The sequence below is a fragment of the Neoarius graeffei genome, chromosome 25, assembly GCF_027579695.1.
Source record: "Neoarius graeffei isolate fNeoGra1 chromosome 25, fNeoGra1.pri, whole genome shotgun sequence".
Lineage (NCBI taxonomy): Eukaryota > Metazoa > Chordata > Actinopteri > Siluriformes > Ariidae > Neoarius > Neoarius graeffei.
Window position 1 is genome coordinate 57,265,680 of NC_083593.1, and position 21,001 is coordinate 57,286,680.

The 21,001-nt window shown below is 42.0% G+C and overlaps 1 protein-coding gene across 2 annotated transcripts in view; it reads left to right on the top strand.

Annotated features, from left to right (window-relative positions):
• The first annotated feature begins 770 nt into the window (after nt 1–770).
• The window catches only part of sh2d3ca (SH2 domain containing 3Ca), a 70,911-nt gene continuing 50,680 nt past the window's right edge, over nt 771–21,001 (top strand). The window contains exons 1-3 of one of the 2 annotated variants that reach the window (XM_060908938.1): nt 771–1,173; nt 3,484–4,141; nt 8,366–8,405. In XM_060908938.1, coding sequence (XP_060764921.1) covers nt 1,155–1,173; nt 3,484–4,141; nt 8,366–8,405 — 717 coding nt within the window. In that variant the 5' untranslated portion in view covers nt 771–1,154. The remainder of the gene's footprint in view (nt 1,174–3,483; nt 4,142–8,365; nt 8,406–21,001) is intronic. The other variant, XM_060908939.1, reaches the window with a different exon arrangement.

The window sequence follows — 21,001 nt, forward strand, 5'->3', positions numbered from 1 at the left end:
CACTGACACACAAACGCTGACAGAGTGATGATTATTTGAAACACAGCTCGATTATTCACCCTCGAAATGTACGAAAGACAAAAACTGCAGTGGGGTGGAGACAGTCAGAGACATTTAGAGACACTTAGAGACAGTCAGAGACAGTCAGAGATTTAGAGACAGTTAGAGACAGAGGCAGTCAGAGACCATTGGAGACACTTAAAGGCAGTCAGAGGCAGTTGGAGAATTAGAGACAGTTACAAAACTGTTTGAGACACTGAGAGGCAGTGAGGGACAGTTAGAGACAGTTGGAGACATTCAGAGACAGTTGGAGACAATTAGAGGCAGTCAGAGACAGTTAAAGACAGACAGTTAGAGATAGTTAAAGACACTTAGAGGCAGTCAGAAACAGTTGGAGAATTAGAGACAGTTAGAGACTTTTTGTTACATTGAGAGACAGTCAGAGACAGTTAGAAACAGTTGGAGGTATTCAGAGACAGTTGGAGGCACTTAGAGGCAGTCAAAGACTGTCGGAGACAGTCAGAGACATTTAGAGAATTAGAGACAGAGACCGTTAGAGTCACTTAGAGGCAGTCAGAGACAGAGATGGTTAGAGACACTTAGAGGTAGGCGGAGACAGTTAGATACATTCAGAGACAGTTGGAGACACTGAGACACAGTCAGAGACATTTTGAGACAGAGGCAGTCAGAGACAGTTGGAGGCAGTCAGAGATATTTACAGAATTAGAGACAGAGACTGTTGGAAACAGTTAGAGACAGTCAGAGACAATTGGACACAGTTCAAGACACTGAGAGGCAGTCAGAGGCAGAAACACTGACTGAGAGACACTGACTGAGAGACAGTCAGAGGCAGAATCACTGAGAGGCAATCAGAGACAGTCAGAGACAGTTGGAAAAAAATTGCTGTCTCTCTGAACCCTCTCTGACTTTAGTGCCTTTGTCCCTGAGACATGAGAGTGAGGCTCATATGAACTCAACCACAAAATGGGGCAGAACTATGTGACGCAACACAGGAAGTATTACACTGTCACCTCTTACACTGCACCAGCCCTTCTGTCCACACACACACACACACACACACACGAAAAGGAAGCAGGTTATTGAAAACTCTTGAGGAAGGAACACAAATATCCACATCCTGGCAGACGGACAATATGCTCAAACACAAACTGAGTGAGTATTTCTGTGACTACCGGTGTGTGGGTGTGTGTGTGTGTGTGTGTACGAGGGTTTGCTCTGTGGTGGACTGTATAAAATGTTACACTAATGAAGCCCCATGAACCTTATTCTGATTTCCTGCAAACCTTCAGTGATCCACACCACAGAGAGACGTGAGTTCAGTGTCATCTTCATGCTGCTGAGAGCAACAGCAGCGTTTCCTCGAGTTTAAACTAAAACAATTTGAATTTATGAGTCAGACAATTGCAATATTATCACGAGAAAACAACAACTCTGTCATTTCAAACAGCTTGAACCTGGATGGACGTTCTATCTCTGTGTGTCTGTGTGTGGGGGGTCAAGCTGGAGATTGTTAATCTACAGAATTATGTGATTCATAAAACAGTTATTAATCTCCACTGATGATGAAATCATGCTTCATGTGTATGATACATGATAAAGGAGCAGGAAAACACAATCATAAGCTTCCATATGACACAAGTCTGGTGTTTTGACCACAAGAGACATGTGGAGGAGCTCATCAATGTGATTTTAGAGAAGTTATAAAATGAGACTTTACTCATGGACGGGTTTGTGGTGGAGAAAGGATGAAACTGCTTTACGCTTTAGAACCTGGGGAGGAGAGTGGTTTCCAATCAGGAAGGAATCAAGAGTTCAATTTTTTAAAACATTTGTCGCAGCAAAGAAACATTATTTATCCAGTGATCACATGAAGAATGATTTTTATTCCACACGCTGACCCAGTCAGCACACACACACACACACACACACACGCACTTTTAATTTCAATAAAAATCTTTTCAAGTGAAAATATCTTAAATGTAGTCAAATTAATGCTGTATTTCCTATTATAAGATTAAAATTAACAAAATATACAGTATGATTATTATTAAAACTAGAGTAATTCTAGACTTTTTTTTTTTTACTGATTTCAATCTTAAAATAGTCTCGAGTTAGTCTGCAAATTTTAAGCAAAATCTAAATTTATTTCTAGAAAGATGTAGAATTATCTGGCAAGAAAATTAAAAAATAATACTATATATATTTGGCGCAGTGTAATCTTATAACAGGAAATGCTTGACAAATATTTAATAAAATAAACAATATAAAAATTTATTTTACTGTATAAAAAGTGCTTGCTGTGGATCAGTAACTAATTCTTATACTTTTTTATTTACTGCAGTTTCTGTGACACTTCAGTAAAACAACTGTTCAGAATAAAAACATGATTTTATATACTATATGTTTATTATTTTCAATACAGTATAATGTCTAGTTTTTGTTTTAAATTATAATTTATTCTATCCACATTCACTGGATATGAGCAATCGTGCACTTTGATTGGCTACTCTGCTACTAGGATATCAGCTCATATACCGTGAGTAAAGAAAAACAAAATGGCAGAGCGTGTTGCTGAACCAACCGAGGACGAAGTAAAAACTCTACTCAAAAACAAAGCCCCCAAAAATTAAAAATAAAAAGCAACAAAATATGGAATGAAAGTATTTGATGGTAAGAACATATCTTTTTTTTTTGTTTTTAAGAATTATTATGGGGCGGCACGGTGGTGTAGTGGTTAGCGCTGTCGCCTCACAGCAAGAAGGTCCGGGTTCGAGCCCCGTGGCCGGCGAGGGCCTTTCTGTGTGGAGTTTGCATGTTCTCCCCGTGTCCACGTGGGTTTCCTCCGGGTGCTCCGGTTTCCCCCACAGTCCAAAGACATGCAGGTTAGGTTAACTGGTGACTCTAAATTGAGCGTAGGTGTGAATGTGAGTGTGAATGGTTGTCTGTGTCTATGTGTCAGCCCTGTGATGACCTGGCGACTTGTCCAGGGTGTACCCCGCCTTTCGCCCGTAGTCAGCTGGGATAGGCTCCAGCTCGCCTGCGACCCCGTAGAACAGGATAAAGCGGCTACAGATAATGAGATGAGAATTATTATTATAGAATTTTTCACAAATTGCTCCTGTCATTTCTCCGGTTTGTTGACATTCTAATGTTATGCTTTACTATTAGCACTGATCATTCACAGCTTTATTTATAGGTGAATTTGTGTTTATTTTATCGTCTCATCTTGGAAAGCATAGAGTTCCATCTTTAGCTCTGAGTGTTATAAGCTCTGACACTGGAGACTCCTTCCATAAATGTTACATAAATGTCTATAAACCTGCAATTTGCAGCTGTGAATGTTCAAGTACTCCTCTCAAAGGGGCTCATTAGCACTTTAGAAAATAACTTTACTGTATTACAAATACAAACTAAAGCAAGCTTAGCATTCATCCTGGTCTTAAAGGTTCTTTCTCTGGTTAGCAGGTTTTAAGTGGTTTGGGAGTCTGGGGAACCTTTCTTTTCGTCGCAAGTCGGATGCAGCAAAGGAAAGTGTCCAAAAGGATGACGAGACGGCCATCGATGATGATGGCATGGGCCCTCGCTGCCCAAGCTACGCCCGTTCCAGTGAAATGTACACCCACATGGGCACCATGCCTCGTTCTAAGAAGAAGAAAGAAAAGAGCATCAAGGCTAAAAGTCAGGAGCAGAAGAGTCTTAAAACTAAACCCAAAACCAAGAGCGCCCCCTTGGGCCGGACTCAAAGCATGAGATGTTCAGACTACGTGATTGATTCGCCTCTCCTCAGTGCTCTCAATGCTAAAGCACTCTCAAGCCTAAACGAGAACAACGTAGACGTCAAGCTCACACCGGAACACCAGAAAGCTGAGTCCAAGGAAGAACCTGAAGCTGTGAGCATTGAGCAGTTCCAGAAAGATCCGGATAGCGCACATTCAAAACCCGATCCAGAAGCTCCAGATCCACCTCCAGATGCTCTCCTGGAGAAACCAGAACTGCCTAAGAAGAGTAGTGTCTCTGTAAAGGTCTCTGTGGATCTGCAGGAGGACAAGACTTCCATCATCAGTGAGCAGCATCAAGAGCAAGAAGATGAGGAAAGAAAAATTGGTCCAGATCCTGAAAGGTAAGAACACTTTACGCTTTCACAATACAGAGTGAAACATTACCACAGCACTGCAGAGTTCTGGACAGAAGGTGTTGATTAATTTTCTATAACAGCAGCTCTGATAGAGAGAAAAGGAGAGTCCACGGAGAAGGAGTGATGGTTTATAACTTCTACAGCATGCTTTTATAGATATAAAAACATATGATCTTTAATAAATATAAAAATTGTACAACCCCAATTCCAAGAAAGTTGGGACACTGTGTAAAACATAAATAAAAACAGAATGTGAAGATTTGCAAATGATGGAAACTCTATATTTCATCGAAAATAGTACTAAGACAACATATCAAATGTTGAAACTGAGAAATTTTATTGTGTTTTGAAAATACATGCTCATTTTGAATTTGATCTCAGCAACACGTTTCAGAAAAACTGGGACGGGGCAACAAAAGACTGAAAAAGTTGTGTAATGCTAAAAATTAACTAATTTGGTTAATTGGCAACAGGTCAGTAACAGGACTGGGTATAAAAAGAGCATCCCAGAGAGGTGGAGTCTCTCAGAAGTAAAGATGGGGAGGGGTTCACCGCTCTGTGAAAGACTACGTGGGCAAACAGTGCAACAATTTAAGAATAACGTTGCTCAACATAAAATAGTAAAGAATTTGGGGATCGCATCATCTGTGGTACATAATATAATTAAAAGATTCAGAGAATCTGGAGAAATCTCTGTATGCAAGAGACAAGGCTGAAAACTGACATTGGATGCTTGTGATCTTCAGGCCCTTAGGAGACACTGCATTAAAAGCAGACACGTGTCTGTAGTGGAAATCACTGTATGGGCTCAGGAACACTTCAGAAATCCATCATCTGTGAAAACACTTCATTACTGCATCCACAAATGCAAGTTAAAACCAGATATAAATAGTATCCAGAAACACCACCACCTTCTCTGGGTCCAAGCTCATTTATGATGGACTGAGGCAAAGTGAAAAATTGTCCCAAGGTCTGATGAATCAAAAGTAGAAATTCTTTTTAGAAATCATGGACACCACGTCCTCCAGGCTAAAGAGGAGAGGGACCATCCGACTTGTTATCAGTGCACAGTTCAAAAGCAGCATCTGTAATGGTATGAGGGGGCATTAATGCACATGACATGGGTAGCTTTTACATCTGGGAAGGCATCATTAATGCTGAATGATATAAACACGTTTCAGAGCAATACGCTGCCATCCAGACAAAATCTTTTTCAGGGAAGGCCTTCCTTCTTTCAGCAAGACAATGCCAAACAGCTTTCTGCACATATTAAAACTGCATGGCTCCATAGTAGAAGAGTCCGGGTGCTAAACTGGCCTGCCTACAGTCCAGACCTGTCTCCCATTTAAAACATTTGGTGCATTATGAAGTGCAAAATACGACAAAGGAGACCCCGAACTGTTGATCAACTGAAATTGTATATCAGGCAACATTTCTCTTTCAAAACTACAGCAGTTGGTCTCTTCAATTCCCAAACATTTACAAAGTGTTGCTAAAAGTAGAGGTGATGCAATACAGTGCTAAACGTGCCCCTGTCCCAACTTTTTTGAAATGTGTCGCTGGCATCAAATTCAAAATGAGCATATATTTTTCAAAAAACAATAAACTTTCTCAGTTTCATCATTTGATATGTTGTCTTTGTACTATTTTCCATGAAATATAGGGTTTCCATGATTTGCAAATTATCGCATTCTGTTTTTATTTACAGTTTACACAGTGTCACAACTTTTTTGGAATTGGGGTTGTAATCAGTGCTTAGTAAATCATGGTATAAGAGGAATAAAACACTTCATGGTGTGATGTTATAAGAACTTTGATGTGGTAGCAGTAACTGCTTCATCACACCACCCTGTTGTTGATTATTTTCCTAGAACAGTGCTCCACATCGTGTTTTATTCCTTACGCTGATGTGCTAGGAGAGGATATTAGCGGAGCTCCTCACTTTGTGTGGGTGGAGCTGAGACCCATACTTAATAGAAATGCATCGACCTTATTTTTGACTGCTTGACTGTAAGACAACAAAATCTGTATTTTTATTTCCATATTTTTATCCAGCGTTTATTTTTAATTTGCTTTTTAAAAAAGTAATGTGGGATTATTATATTTACTAACACGTTTTACAGAAAATATTCACAACAGTTTCATATAAAACGAGTTAAAACAGTTTTATGAGTCCACTCACTTGTTGGACAGGTGACAGTTTGTGTCATGTAAGGGGTGATAGATGGATGTAAGTGCAGGAAGCGTTTTATTGAAAACTCGCTCACAAAGACAAAGCCGGAGTGGAAAACCAGGCGGTGGTGGAGTGAGACACAGACAGGATATCAGAGGGATACAATACTCACAGTCCAAAAACACAAATAGGGTCAAAACCAGAAAAGTGACACAAAATACAAGGCTTTCACAAAGTCTGTGTGTTATTCAGAATTCTTATATAAATGTCTGCACTGTGATTGAGCTCTAATCAGGAATAGGTGCATGGGGATTAGTCCTAATGGCGCTGCAAGTGTGTGGACGTGAGGGATGAAACCAGACATCAAAGTGAAGTGAAAGTGAAAGTGCTGGTTCACTGCTGTCCCCCAGGCACCCAGCAGAGTCACAGCATAATAAATGTTGTGGTGTTGTTTCTGGCACATGGCATGTGGTGTCAAAGAAACGAGTAAATATGTATCGTAACTGCGATGTGTCTCTCGTCATTGGTCTCACTGTCACAAGACAATGCAGTGATTTATTGAGGTGAAAAACACGACACGACACAATTCGATGGTTCATTCATGGTGCTGTAATATTATTATTCTATTCAGGGGGATTTTGTTTTCTTGGAAATATTTTGCTCATAAACTCATCAGGAGCTCCACTTTCAGGCACTGACTGAATAAATATCTATATTATCTATTATGTTCTTATTGGACAGGTTTGCCCCAAAGCATTTGTTGCTATAGAAACACTGCGATCAGCCTGCTCTGTGGAACTGAAATTGGTGAAAATTAGCCAGGAATATAACAAAATTAATTCAACTTATTTTGTGGAAACCCTCCTGACATTGTTCTTAACAAGGATGCTTAAAAATGGCCGCATTGTATTGTGGGATACAGTCCCATAGTGTTTTATGTCAGTTTCCTGTACTGGAAATATTAACACTGTTCAGACACTTCACATACATGATGCTATGTTTACATGTTTAAATGGCAGACTGCATACTCCATAATAAACCCCACCCAAAAGCAGTCTGCACTTTGCATCATTTACTGTTTTTTATCATTTAATATCCAAATAATAAAGAGATATTAATATCCTGTGATTAAACCAGTCATCACTGAACAAACTTTAATTCTTAAAAAAAAAAATCAAGGTGAGAAAAGTCACTCCTGTTACACGTCGTCTCCATTAGAGGGCGCCAGATGTTACTGTAATAACCTGGATCATCCTGAGGAGGCGCTGTACTGAAAACACACCGACTCTTTTACACTTCCCTCTGACTACAGGGTGATATTTTAAGATCAGTAAAGACTAAAATTTAATTTGAGTTTATTATTATTAGTAGTATTATATAAAAGTATTTTCTATAGACAAAAATACCAAACAATATACATTATAAATACATATAAAAGCTCTATGTAAAATAAATCAAAATAATAACAATTAAAAATGAAAGAAAAATCATACCGTACCCCGACTGAGTGGCTGAGAGGCTCAACAAATATTTCAACAACATTTCACTTAACTCTCCTCTCGTTTCTAAGAAAGTACCAAGATATTAAACTGCTAACAGGTTCTAGATATTGTTCATTTATTTCACACACTTACCCCATAAATCACACACTCTTACAATCAGTTGTTCTTCAAGGGCTTTAAGGGCTCGTTTTATAATTTAGGGTTCATTATATTAAAATAAATTAATTAATTGATTAAATAAACAAATAAATAAATAAATCTACCCTCTTACTACCTCTGTTTCCTGTTTATACACAGAGCTAGTAAGAGTTCCATCAGAGGGAAACAGTAACGTAGTGGGTTTATCACATCCATCTATAATGCTGGTATAGTTTATTATGTGGTGATTTAATTAAATATTATTAAAATACACATGAAATCATTGGGAACATATTTTCAGTACTTTATATTTTATGGACAGAAATGCATTGCATCTTCTGTTTATGTGTAAAAGCAACAGAGTGAAAAGTCTGAAGATTATTTTTCTCTCCTCAGTCAAAAGGGAACCACAGACAGCCAGGGAGAGTATGTAGAGGTAAGTCGTCTGTCTGTTTGTCTACCTGTCTGTCTCTCTGTTTGTCTACACGCCTGTGATTTTGCCTTAATGTTTCATTTTAAACATGTTTGATTTTTTTTTTTTTAAATCCTGTGCTCTGTGTATGTGGGTGTGGGTGGGTGGTGGTGCTGGTGAGGGTGGGGGGGGGGGGGGCACTGAGGTGTTAGTTTTGTCTTTTCCTCATCATTTAACTCAGTGTTTTTCCCCTAAAGTCACTAAAAGCATGTTTTTAATTCAGCACTTTAATTAAGGAAATAAATAAGTTAAAAGCAGCATGTAATAAAATCCACGTGGGTCTTTTTGGCTGCTGATGAACTGCACTTTAATTTTACTGTCTTAAGGCAGTTACTGGGCTGTTCAGAGAATTAATTCCTCTTGGGAGTTTTGTGTAATGCAGCTTTTGGCCACTAGATGGTGCTACAGATATATTTTTGCCGCCAAGAGGCGCGTGACAGGTGCGAGCCTGGGGTTCACATGAGCATTAACACACTGAAAGCACAAGTTCACACATTGTTCACTTTTTTATTCTTTTTTTTTTTTTTTACATATTTTGGATGAACAGTTCACCTTTATAGGCGTGTGTTAAAAGCATGTGCAGTTGCTAGCATTGCTCATATGAGAGATGAAGTGAATCAGCTCTAATTTATTAGCCATGTTAGCAATTTAAGGCAGTTTACTGCACTGGTGTTTTGATGTGCTGTTATTTATAGTTCTTCCACCTCCAGTGTTTTTCCTCCTCCTCCTCCATCTCTGGTACAGTCTCTCTCTCTCTCTCTCTCTCTCTCTCTCTGTGTGTTCTTTCTTCTTCATCCGTGTAAAACTTTAATGCCGCTCCATCGAGTTGAGGATGCGGCCTGAATGCGCTACAGCGAGACGAGTTTCTCTGAATGACAGCAGCGCAGCAGGAACCTGCAAACAGATGCTGTGTGGTGCCGGAGCTCAGGAACAAAATTAGCATTTTTTCCCCCTACTTCACATAGTAGTAGAACTTTTTAGAGAAGCAGCTGTGGTGTTTCTATAAACCACTGTCCCCTGCCAAAGGTTCCACTTATATGGCTTTTGGTACTGCACAAGATTAGGCTGATTTTGTTCCAGGAACCTTTTCAGTTCCACCTCCAAAGTTGTTGATTTTTGTTTTTGTTTTCGAGGTCTGGGAATTTAGGTGTGGAGTTTGTTGTTGAACTTTAGATTTCCAAACCCTTTAGAAGTACTCAACAGTTCTGGAACACTTTATAGAACCAAAGATTTCTCAGAACCTTTTGAAGTACTAAGGACTATTGGAACTCCTTAAAAAGAATTAAAGTGTTTCAGGATATTTGGAAGAAATAAACAGTTCCTGAACCTTTTAAGCAAGTAATGAGTTCTGAAACCTTCTAAACCTGAATATCCCGAGAGTTCTGGAACCTTCCTGGAAAATATTTTGGTTAAAGTTCCGAATCCTGTCTAAGAACAAAACGGTTCTTTTAATAGCCTTTTAATTCAACAACTGGTGAGTTCAGGAACTTTTTGATGAATGAAATAGTTCTGGAACGAATTAAAGAAGATTTTTTTTTTACCTGGTTTACATTTTCCCCAGACAACCTGATTTTCATGAACATGACATTTATCATGTAAATGCTCCTGTGAATGAAGGAATTTGGATGTTGAATTTATGAATAAATTTCTTCATAGCCACGCTGACAATGAGGCCCAAATGGGCACATTGTGATGATGTCATCAGGATCAGACACTAAGAGGAGGGAAAGGTGTGAGAGGTAAAATGAAATGTAAATGTAAACAGTGGTGATATGATGGAAAGCGTGACAGATGCAGGACTCGGGGAGAGAGAGAGGGAGAGAGAGAGATGACAACAACATCTTCATACAGGATATTGTTGTGTAAGTGTGTGTGTATACATAGATTTATGACCCAATGGAGGGAAATGGATAGATTATGGTGGGTAATGGGTCTGGCACTGAGGAGAGAGTGAGAGAGAGAGAGAGAGAGAGAGAGAGAGAGAGATTAGTGGAGGAGATGATGAGTGTGTAATGGTATAAATGGGAAGGTTGGGTTGATGTGAAGCTAATTAATGTGTCTCTGGCACACGGCCGAGCGACTGTCTGAAACAAACCACCCAACACACACACACACACATACACACACATGCAATTCACACCGGAAATATGGTTTTGAAATTCTTTTACAGATCGGTTCACATCATTAACTACTATTTAATAAAATACTCCATCTATACTCCGCTTTCTCACACCACCCTGTTGATTATTTTACTAGAACAGCAGCACACACTGTTTTATTCCACATCATGGCCACACACACACACACACACACACACACACACACACACACACACACACACACACACACACTGACTAGGTCTGTAAATGGACTTGTCCTGGTTTTAGATTCCTTCAGCAGACCAAACACAGAGATGCTCAAGAGGAAATCAGACCTCAGCTTGGACAGGAGCCACAGAGGGGGAAAAACTCCATTATCCAGAATTCCATTCAGGATCTTTGAGTCTGAGTAATGTTAATGAAAGAATGGGAAGGTGATGGTGCTGGACCCTGTAGGCAAACACCCAAAGAAAGAGAGAGAGATTCATGACCTCGTAAGCTCTCCACTCATCTTCTCGTTTCTGCCTTGAGGATGCGGCTGCGTAATAAATGTTTAACACAGAGAGAAAATGGAAAGAGGGAGGAGGATTGATTAAAGGGGTGAGGAGGGGTTTGGTTTGGGAGAGAGTCGTTTCTGAGTCTCGGCACAGAACTATGGATCTGTGTGCAGGAGAGAAAACAAGACAGAGGGGGATAAAGGGGGAGAGAGAAAGAACAAACAGACGCTGAGAAGTAGGACAGGAGGGTACGAGAAGGTCGAGAGAGAGAGAGAAAGAGAGAGAGATTAAAGCATTCAGGTGGATATTATGAAGAATGTACACTATCTGATAATACGTTTGGATATGTGTATAATTCCTGAGCCAAAACACACACACACAAGAGAGGATCATCACATTATCCTGGAGAACAAGTGGAACATAAAGCACATGCTTACAGGATTAGCATCAAAGCTGCGACAGCACACAACATGCTAATGTTCATCTTCCATCTGTCCAATCAGATGTGTCTGTAGAACAGAAAGACAGAAGGAAACATCAGCGTCAGTTAAGTCTGATATGGAACTGACAGTGGCTCTTTAAAGACCATATATGAAAGTGAACATGTGCCATTGACTCCATATATGGCAGTTTTAGGAACTAGGAAAAGGTTAGCTGGAGCTACTGTGTGGTTCTTCGAGACATCTCATCTCATTATCTCTAGCCGCTTTATCCTTCTACAGGGTCGCAGGCAAGCTGGAGCCTATCCCAACTGACTATGGGCGAAAGGCGGGGTACACCCTGGACAAGTCGCCAGGTCATCACAGGGCTGACACATAGACACAGACAACCATTCACACTCACATTCACACCTACGCTCAATTTAGAGTCACCAGTTAACCTAACCTGCATGTCTTTGGACTGTGGGGGAAACCGGAGCACCCGGAGGAAACCCACGCGGACACGGGGAGAACATGCAAACTCCACACAGAAAGGCCCTCGCCGGCCCCGGGGCTCGAACCCAGGACCTTCTTGCTGTGAGGCGACAGCGCTAACCACTACACCACCGTGCCGCCCTTCTTCGAGATATAATAAGCAAAAAAAAAAAAAAGTCTGTGCTTCAATGAAAGTGAACAGTTGTAATCAATCACTAATCCAGGGCTTGAAAAAAAAACCATTGGTGCTTCATTTTCTGTTGTTTACCACTGCCCTCCACCGTCCTCGATCTTCTGCAGTCTCCGTCATCTGGTGAAGGGTCATGTCTGTCCATTCTGTGATGTCATCAATCCACACCGACCGTTTCTGTTGCTTCCAAAGGGTGCATAACGCAAAACCATCAGTGACGGCGCAGCTAACTCCAGCCCCGTCTAGTCCAGAAGGAACAATCTAAAGTGGGCCACATTGTGCAATAAACGTTGCGAGCTCATCTCATCTCATTATCTGTAACCGCTTTATCCTGTTCTACAGGGTCACAGGCAAGCTGGAGCCTATCCCAGCTGACTACGGGCGAAAGGCGGGGTACACCCTGGACAAGTCGCCAGGTCATCACAGGGCTGACACATAGACACAGACAACCATTCACACTCACATTCACACCTACGCTCAATTTAGAGTCACCAGTTAACCTAACCTGCATGTCTTTGGACTGTGGGGGAAACCGGAGCACCCGGAGGAAACCCACGCGGACACGGGGAGAACATGCAAACTCCACACAGAAAGGCCCTCGGCGGCCACGGGGCTCGAACCCGGACCTTCTTGCTGTGAGGCGACAGCGGTAGCCACTACACCACCGTGCCGCCCCTCTCTTGAAGTTAATAAGACAAAAAAAAAACTTTCAGAAACCACAAAGAAGCGTAATGTTACAGAATCAACCCCTTCAACAGCAAGGTGGTGTAGTTTATCAAATACATGCATGTGCTATATTTTAAACGGGTTTCAGCTTTGCTTTATTCACTTAAAAGTGTGCACTTTTTTGGACACGGAACCACTGCAGCAACTTTATAGACCACTAGGGGCGCTGTGATGGGAACCTGAGCAGGTTTGGAGCTTCTAACCAGGGTTCTGTCATGTTTCTGGAAGACAAACGGAGAACACATTGGATTGCATGCTCCATTTATGCTGCACATCGTTTATGAGCAAGTGTGTGTGTGTGTGTGTGTGTGTGTGTGTGTGTGTGTGTGTGTGAACTCAGAGTGAGAGGGAGAATGTATAAAGCCTGGCCTTGTCCTCCCCCACTTGAGCCCATCCTACTTTGCTTTCTTTTAGAAAAGGAATAAAAGGAAAAAAAATTCCTTTCAGAAGGTGCTGAATGCATGAGGGGCATTCTCTCTCTCTCTCTCTCTCTCTCTCTCTCGCTCTCAGTATTGTTTGAAACCCTGGAGGGAGGGTGTTGAGGAGGGAGTGGGTGGGGTCTCAGTGGCTGCAAGCATCTCTCTGGCTTTCCTCCCTCTCTCTCTCTTGCTCTCTCACTCTCCATCTCTCTCTCCCTCTCTCTCTCCCCCTCTCTCTCCCCCACCTCCTCCTTTCGTCCGAGAGCGATGAGGTAATCCCTGCCAGCTCTCTGAAGCACAGACAGTCAGAGTGAGAGGCAGAATGAGAGAGCAGTAGCAGCCGTTTGCCGGCTCTGTGCTCACACACTCTCTCTCGTATGTATCCTGAGTGTGTGCATGTGTGTGAGTGTGTGTGAGTGTGTGTGTGTGCACGCGTGTGTGAGACGAGGGGCATGACCCAGACCTTCTAGTGCACCCAAAGACGAAAAAGAGAACTGGATCGAGGGAGACAGGAGGAGGAAAAGAGGAAGTATGACGGAGAGATGCAGTCTGTGGAGCGCCCTGTCTGCGGCCGCCTGCTGCTTCTACAGGGGATCGTTCATGCAGGTGCAGGAGAAAAGGAGAGAGAGAGAGAGTGTGTGTGTGTGTGTGTGTGTGTGAGGGGGTTTGAGGGCAGGTATGGGATTGCATGACATCATCGTGCATGTTCATGGCATGTTGAATGATTTTTAGTGTGTCTGATTGATGCACACGTCTGTAGATGTGTGTGTTGTTGTGTTGTTGAGCTCATCCACGCTCACGTGCATTTCTGATGATCAGGATGAGATGAATGATGATGATGATGATGGTTATGGTGGTGGTGGTGATCTCACAGTGCGGAGTGTGTGCAGGTTGGACTCAGTGGAGCGTGTTGTCATGCTGTGGTTGTGTAGTTGGTTGTAACAGAGCTTGAGGCTCACAGCGAAACCGGAGAATGCATCAAAAACGCCGACCTGGAGGTCATGCTCCAGCTTTCAGAGAGGAGATACAGTTTCACCGATGCTGAGAGCTGAACCCAAATCTGTCCGAGCCTGACATACAATCCTGCACACACTTTTCAGCACTTTTCATGATGGAGGCATGAATTTAGACTCTGCATTGTCATTTAGTCCGAAAATATTTCTAGACCATTCTGATGAGTGTGAGAAAGTTACAGCGTGACAGAGGTTGATCAAATAAAGACGTTTTATTCTCACTGAGGAGAGACGATGAGGTACAGGCTGCTGTTTTACAAAGTCAGTATGGATCATTAGGGGTACTACCTCACTCACTCACTCACTCACTCACTCACTTACTCACTCAGTCGCTCACTTGGTCACTCACTCAGTCACTCACTCACTCAATCACTCATTCACTCACTCAGTCACTCACTCAGTCACTCGCTTGCTCACTCAATCACTGTCACTCACTCTCACTCACTCACTCACTCACTCACTCACTCACTCGCTTGCTCGTTCACTCACTCACTCAGTCAATCACTGTCAATCACTTGCTCACTCAGTCACTCAGTCACTCAATCACTCACTCGCTCGCTCACTCACTCACTCACTCACTCACTCACTCACTCACTCACTCACTCAGTCACTCGCCCAATCACTCACTCACTCACTCACTCACTCACTCGCTCAATCACTCGCTTGCTCGTTCACTCACTCACTCACTCACTCGCTCAATCACTCGCTTGCTCGTTCACTCACTCAGTCACTCACTCGCTCGCTCAATCACTCACTCATTCACTCATTCAGTCGCTCACTTAGTCACTTGCTCGCTCACCCACTCACTCAATCACTCACTCAGTCGCTCACTCACTCACTCACTCACTCACTCAGTTGCTTACTCACTCACTCACTCTCTCGCTCACTCAATCACTCAGTCACTCACTCTCACTCTCACTCACTCATTAACTCATTCACTCACTCACTCACTTGCTTGTTCACTCACTCAGTCAGTCAATCACTGTCAATCACTTGCTCACTCACTCACTCACTCACTCACTCACTCACTCACTCACTCACTCAGTCGCTCACTCAGTCACTTACTCACTCAGTCACTCACTCGCTCGCTCAATCACTCACTCAATCACTCACTCATTCAGTTGCTCACTCAGTCACTTACTCAGTCACTCGTTCACTCACTCACTCACTCACTCACTCACTCACTCACTCAGTCACTCACACTCAGTCACTCACTCGCTTGCTCACTCACTCAATCACTCACTCATTCACTCACTCAGTCAATCACTCACTCAGTCACTTACTCACTCAGTCACTCACTCGCTCACTCAATCACTCACTCATTCAGTTGCTCACTCAGTCACTTACTCAGTCACTCGTTCACTCACTCACTCAGTCACTCACTCGCTTGCTCACTCACTCACTCACTCACTCACTCACTCACTCACTCAGTCAATCGCTCACTCAGTCACTTACTCACTCACTCAGTCACTTGCTCGCTCGCTCACTCACTCACTCACTCACTCACTCACTCACTCACTCTCAATCACTCACTCACTCACTCACTCACTCACTCACTCACTCATCCACACCCTTACTCACTCCCTCACTCATTAACTCACTCATTCACACACTCACTCACTCTCTTAATCACTCACACACACTCACACAGATTCGCTCAGTCACTCACTCATTCACACACAGTCACACAATCACTTGCTCATTTACTCACACACATTCATTCACACACTCATTCACACACTCACTCACTCACTCACACAATCACTTGCTCATTTACTCACTCACACACTCACTCACACAATCACTCACTCACACAATCACTCGCTCATTTACTCACTCAATCACACAATCACTCACTCACTCACTCACTCACTCACTCACTCACTCTCTCATTTATTCACTCACACACCCACTTATTCACACAATCACTCTCTCATTCACTCACTCACTCACTCACTCACTCTCTCATTTACTCACTCAAACACCCACTCATTCACACACTCACTCACTTACTCACTCACAGACTCACTTACTCACTCACAGACTCACTCACTCACTCACTCACTCATTCGCACACTCACTCACACAGTCACTCTCTCAATCACTCAATTATTCACACTGACTCACTCACTCACTTACGGACACACTCACTCACATAGATTCACTCAGTCACTCACACACACACTCACTCACTCATTTTCTCACTCATTCACACACTCACTCACTCACTCACACAATCACTCACTCAGTTACTCACTCACACACTCACTGACACACTCACTCACTCATTTACTCACTCATTCACACACTCACTCACTCATTCACACACTCACTCACTCACATTTACTCACTCACTCATTCACACACTCACTCACTCACTCATTTACTCACTCACTCACTCACTCACTCACTCACTCACTCATTCATTTACTCACTCATTCACTCACTCACTCATTCATTTACTCACTCACTCATTCACACACTCACTCATTTACTCACTCACACACTCACTCATTCACTCACTCACTCATTCACTCACTCACTCATTTACTCACTCACTCACTCACTAACTCATTCACACACACACTCACTCATTTACTCACTCACTCACTCACTCACTCACTCACTCACTCATTCACACACTCACTCATTTACTCACTCACTCACTCACTCACTCACTCATTCACACACTCACTCATTTACTCACTCACTCACTCACTCACTCACTCATTCATTTACTCACTGACTCATTTACTCACTCACACAATCACTCTCTCAATCATTCAATTACTCACACTGACTCACTCAGGGCGGCACGGTGGTGTAGTGGTTAGCGCTGTCGCCTCACAGCAAGAAGGTCCGGGTTCGAGCCCCGTGGCCGGCGAGGGCCTTTCTGTGCGGAGTTTGCATGTTCTCCCCGTGTCCGCGTGGGTTTCCTCCGGGTGCTCCGGTTTCCCCCACAGTCCAAAGACATGCAGGTTAGGTTAACTGGTGACTCTAAATTGAGCGTAGGTGTGAATGTGAGTGTGAATGGTTGTCTGTGTCTATGTGTCAGCCCTGTGATGACCTGGCGACTTGTCCAGGGTGAACCCCGCCTTTCACCCGTAGTCAGCTGGGATAGGATCCAGCTCGCCTGCGACCCTGTAGAACAGGATAAAGCGGCTACAGATGATGAGATGAGATGACTCACTCACTCACGCACACACTCACTCACTTCACTCAGTCACTCACACAATCATTCACTCACTCCTTCACTCTCTCACTCAATTACTCACACGCTCACTGATCCGCTCACACACATTCATTCACTCACACTCTCACACACTCACTGTTCAATTCGGGATTCTGATTGGTCAGAAGGTGTTGATTAATTTTCTGTAGCAGCAGCTCTATGCTATGGTTTCTATAGTAACAGCTTGTTCAGAGGGACTTTTACTTACCAGGACGTTCCACATAAACACTCTGTTTCAAAAATCATTCAGTATGTTTACATGTACACTAATATTCCAGCATTATACCGAGTATGATAATATCTGGAACTTGATACAGAGTATCTAAACAGCACATTCAGTTTTTCCAAATTTAGCATTTTCTGATTAAGTCTTGTGTGATACGCTGATATTATTTGGCTTTTGGGAGCGCTCTTTGGACACGTACGCAGCGTATTCAGAATGTGTGTCTCAGCTGGGATTTTTCTGGTAGTTTCCGACACACAGCCTCTTGGTCAGGTCTCATTGTTGTGTACAAACACTGGAATATTCCTTTTCATTAGCTATGTGGGAATATTGTCCTTTTTGAAATACAGTGGTATGCAAAAGTTTGGGCACCCCTGGTCAAAATTGCTGTTACTGAGAACAGTTAAGCAAGTTGAAGATGAAATGATCTCCAAAAGGCATAAAGTTAAAGATGACTCATTCCCTTTATATTTTAAGCAAAACCAATTTTTTATTTTCATCTTTTACATTTTCAAAATGCCAAAAAAGGAAAAGGGCCTGAAGCAAAAGTTTGGGCACCCTGCATGGTTAGTATCTAGTAACACCCCCTTTGGCAAGTATCACAGCTTGTAAACACTTTTTGTAGCCAGCTAATAATCTTTCAGTTCTTACCTGGGGGATTTTCACACATTCGTCCTTGCAAAAGGCTTCCAGTTCTACAAGTTTCTTGGGCTGTCTTGCATGCACTGCTCTTTTGAGATCTATCCACAGATTTTCAATGATGTTTAGGTCAGGGGACTGTGAGGGCCCGGGCAAAACCTTCAGCTTCTGCCTCTTGAGGTATTCCATTGTAGATTTTGAGGTGTGTTTTGGATCATCGTCTTATTGTAGGACCCGTCTTCTTTTTAACTTCAACTTTTTTACAGATGGTGTGATGTCTGCTTCCAGAATTTGCTGGTATTTATTCAAATCCATGCTTCCCTCGACCAGTGAAATGTGCCCTGTGCCACTGGCTGCAACACAACCCCAAAGCATGATCAATCCACACCCATGCTTCAGAGTTGAAGAGGTGTTATTTTACTGGAATTTGGCACCCTTTTTTCTCCAAACATACCTTTGCACATTGTGGCCAAAAAGTTCTATTTTGATTTCATCAGTCCACAGGACTTGTTTCCAAAATGCATCAGGCTTATTTAGATGTTCATTTGCAAACTTCAGATGCTGAATTTTGTGGCTCAGACTCAGGAAAGGTTTTCTTCTGATGACTCTTCCATGAAGGTCATATTTGTTCAGGTGTCGCTGCATAGTAGAACAGTGCACCACCACTCCAGGGTCTGCTAAATCTTTCTGAAGATCTTTTGCAGTCAAACAGGGTTTTTTATTTGCCTTTCTAGCAATCCAATGAGCAGTTCTTTCAGAAAGTTTTCTTCATCTTCCAGACCTCACCTTGATCTCCACTGTTTCTGTTAACTGTCATTTCTTAATAACATTACGATCTGAGGAAACGGCTACCTGAAAACACTTTGCTATGTTCTTGTAGCCTTCTCCTGCTTTGTGAGCATCAATTATTTTATTATTCAGAATGCGAGGGAGTTGCTTAGAGGAGCCCATGGCTGTTGATTTTAGGGACAAGTTTGAGGAGTCAGAGAATTTATACAGCTTTGAAATCTGCATCATCTGACCTTTCCTAACGAAGAATTTTAACAAGCTACAGCTCAGTAAGCTAATTAAGGTCTGGAACCTTGGGAAAAGTTACCTGAGAACTCAAATGTATTGGGGTGCCCAAACTTTTGCATGGTGTTCCTTTTCTTTTTTCACTCTCCAGTTGTACAAAACAAAAATAATACACACATCTTGCAGAAAACATTGAAAAGAAATGTGTCATCTTTACCTTTATGCCTTTTGGTGATCAGTTCATCTTCTGCTCACATAACTATTCACAGTAACAGACATTTTCAGTAAGGGTGCCCAAACTTTTGCATGCCACTGTAAGGGAAAAAAAACTGGAATATTTTGTGCTTGTAAACATAAAGACTGACATGGTGAAGTTTTCTAGAAGAAGAAAGTTTTCTTGAAGATGTTTTCTGACATCTTCAAGACAGAAGAATTTAGTTTTTTATCGTATTAACTCTAAGATGGAGGGAAAAAAACAGAGGATGGTGAGCGAAGGACTGTTTCTATCTGTGATGATGAGATAACAATGTTACACAACATTAAATGTGACTATAAATGGATAAAAGTGATCACAACGTCTCATTATCTACTAAATGAAAGTTGTCATTGTTAGTAAATCGCTGTGGTGTAAGAGGAATAAAACACATGCTGTTATCAGAAAATAATCCGCTTCATGGGGTAATGTCAACAGTAATTTACAGTAAGAGCAAAACATGGAGTTTTAAATGTTTTTTAAAAAGTTCATATTTAATCAGGAGAGCCTTTAAAATAATCTGCATTTTGAGCATCTCAAAAAACTCTTCGCTCTATCAGTTCTCCGGTCTTTCACTGTGTCTCTCACAGGGTTTTGTTCAGGAAGTGCTGATTCCACGCTTGGCTTCATAAAGCTAATAAATTGATCTGGATTGTCGCTCAACTCTCCAAAACAAATGTGCCAGAATGACTCAACAGTCCACAGTGAGCTTTTAACAGGACTTTAGGATGCAGCTGGAGGGAGGAGGCTCTCTTTTATGTACAGTGGTGCTTGAAAGTTTGTGAACCCTTTAGAATTTTCTATATTTCTGCATAAATATGACCTAAAACATCATCAGATTGTCACACAAGTCCTAAAAGTAGACAAAGAGAACCCAGTTAAACAAATGAGACAAAAATGTTATACTTGGTAATTTATTTATTGAGGAAAATGATCCAATATTACATATCTGTGAGTGGCAAAAGTATGTGAACCTCTAGGATTAGCAGTTGATTTGAAGGTGAAATTAGAGTCAGGTGTTTTCAATCAATGGGATGACAATCAGGTGTGAGTGGGCACCCTGTTTTATTTAAAGAACAGGGATCTATCAAAGTCTGATCTTCACAACATGTGTTTGTGGAAGTGTATCATGGCACGAACAAAGGAGATTTCTGAGGACCTCAGAAAAAGTGTTGTTGATGCTCATCAGGCTGGAAAAGGTTACAAAACCATCTCTAAAGAGTTTGGACTCCACCAACCCACAGTCAGACAGATTGTGTACAAATGGAGGAAATTCAAGACCATTGTTACCCTCCCCAGGAGTGGTCAACCAACAAAGATCACTCCAAGAGCAAAGCGTGT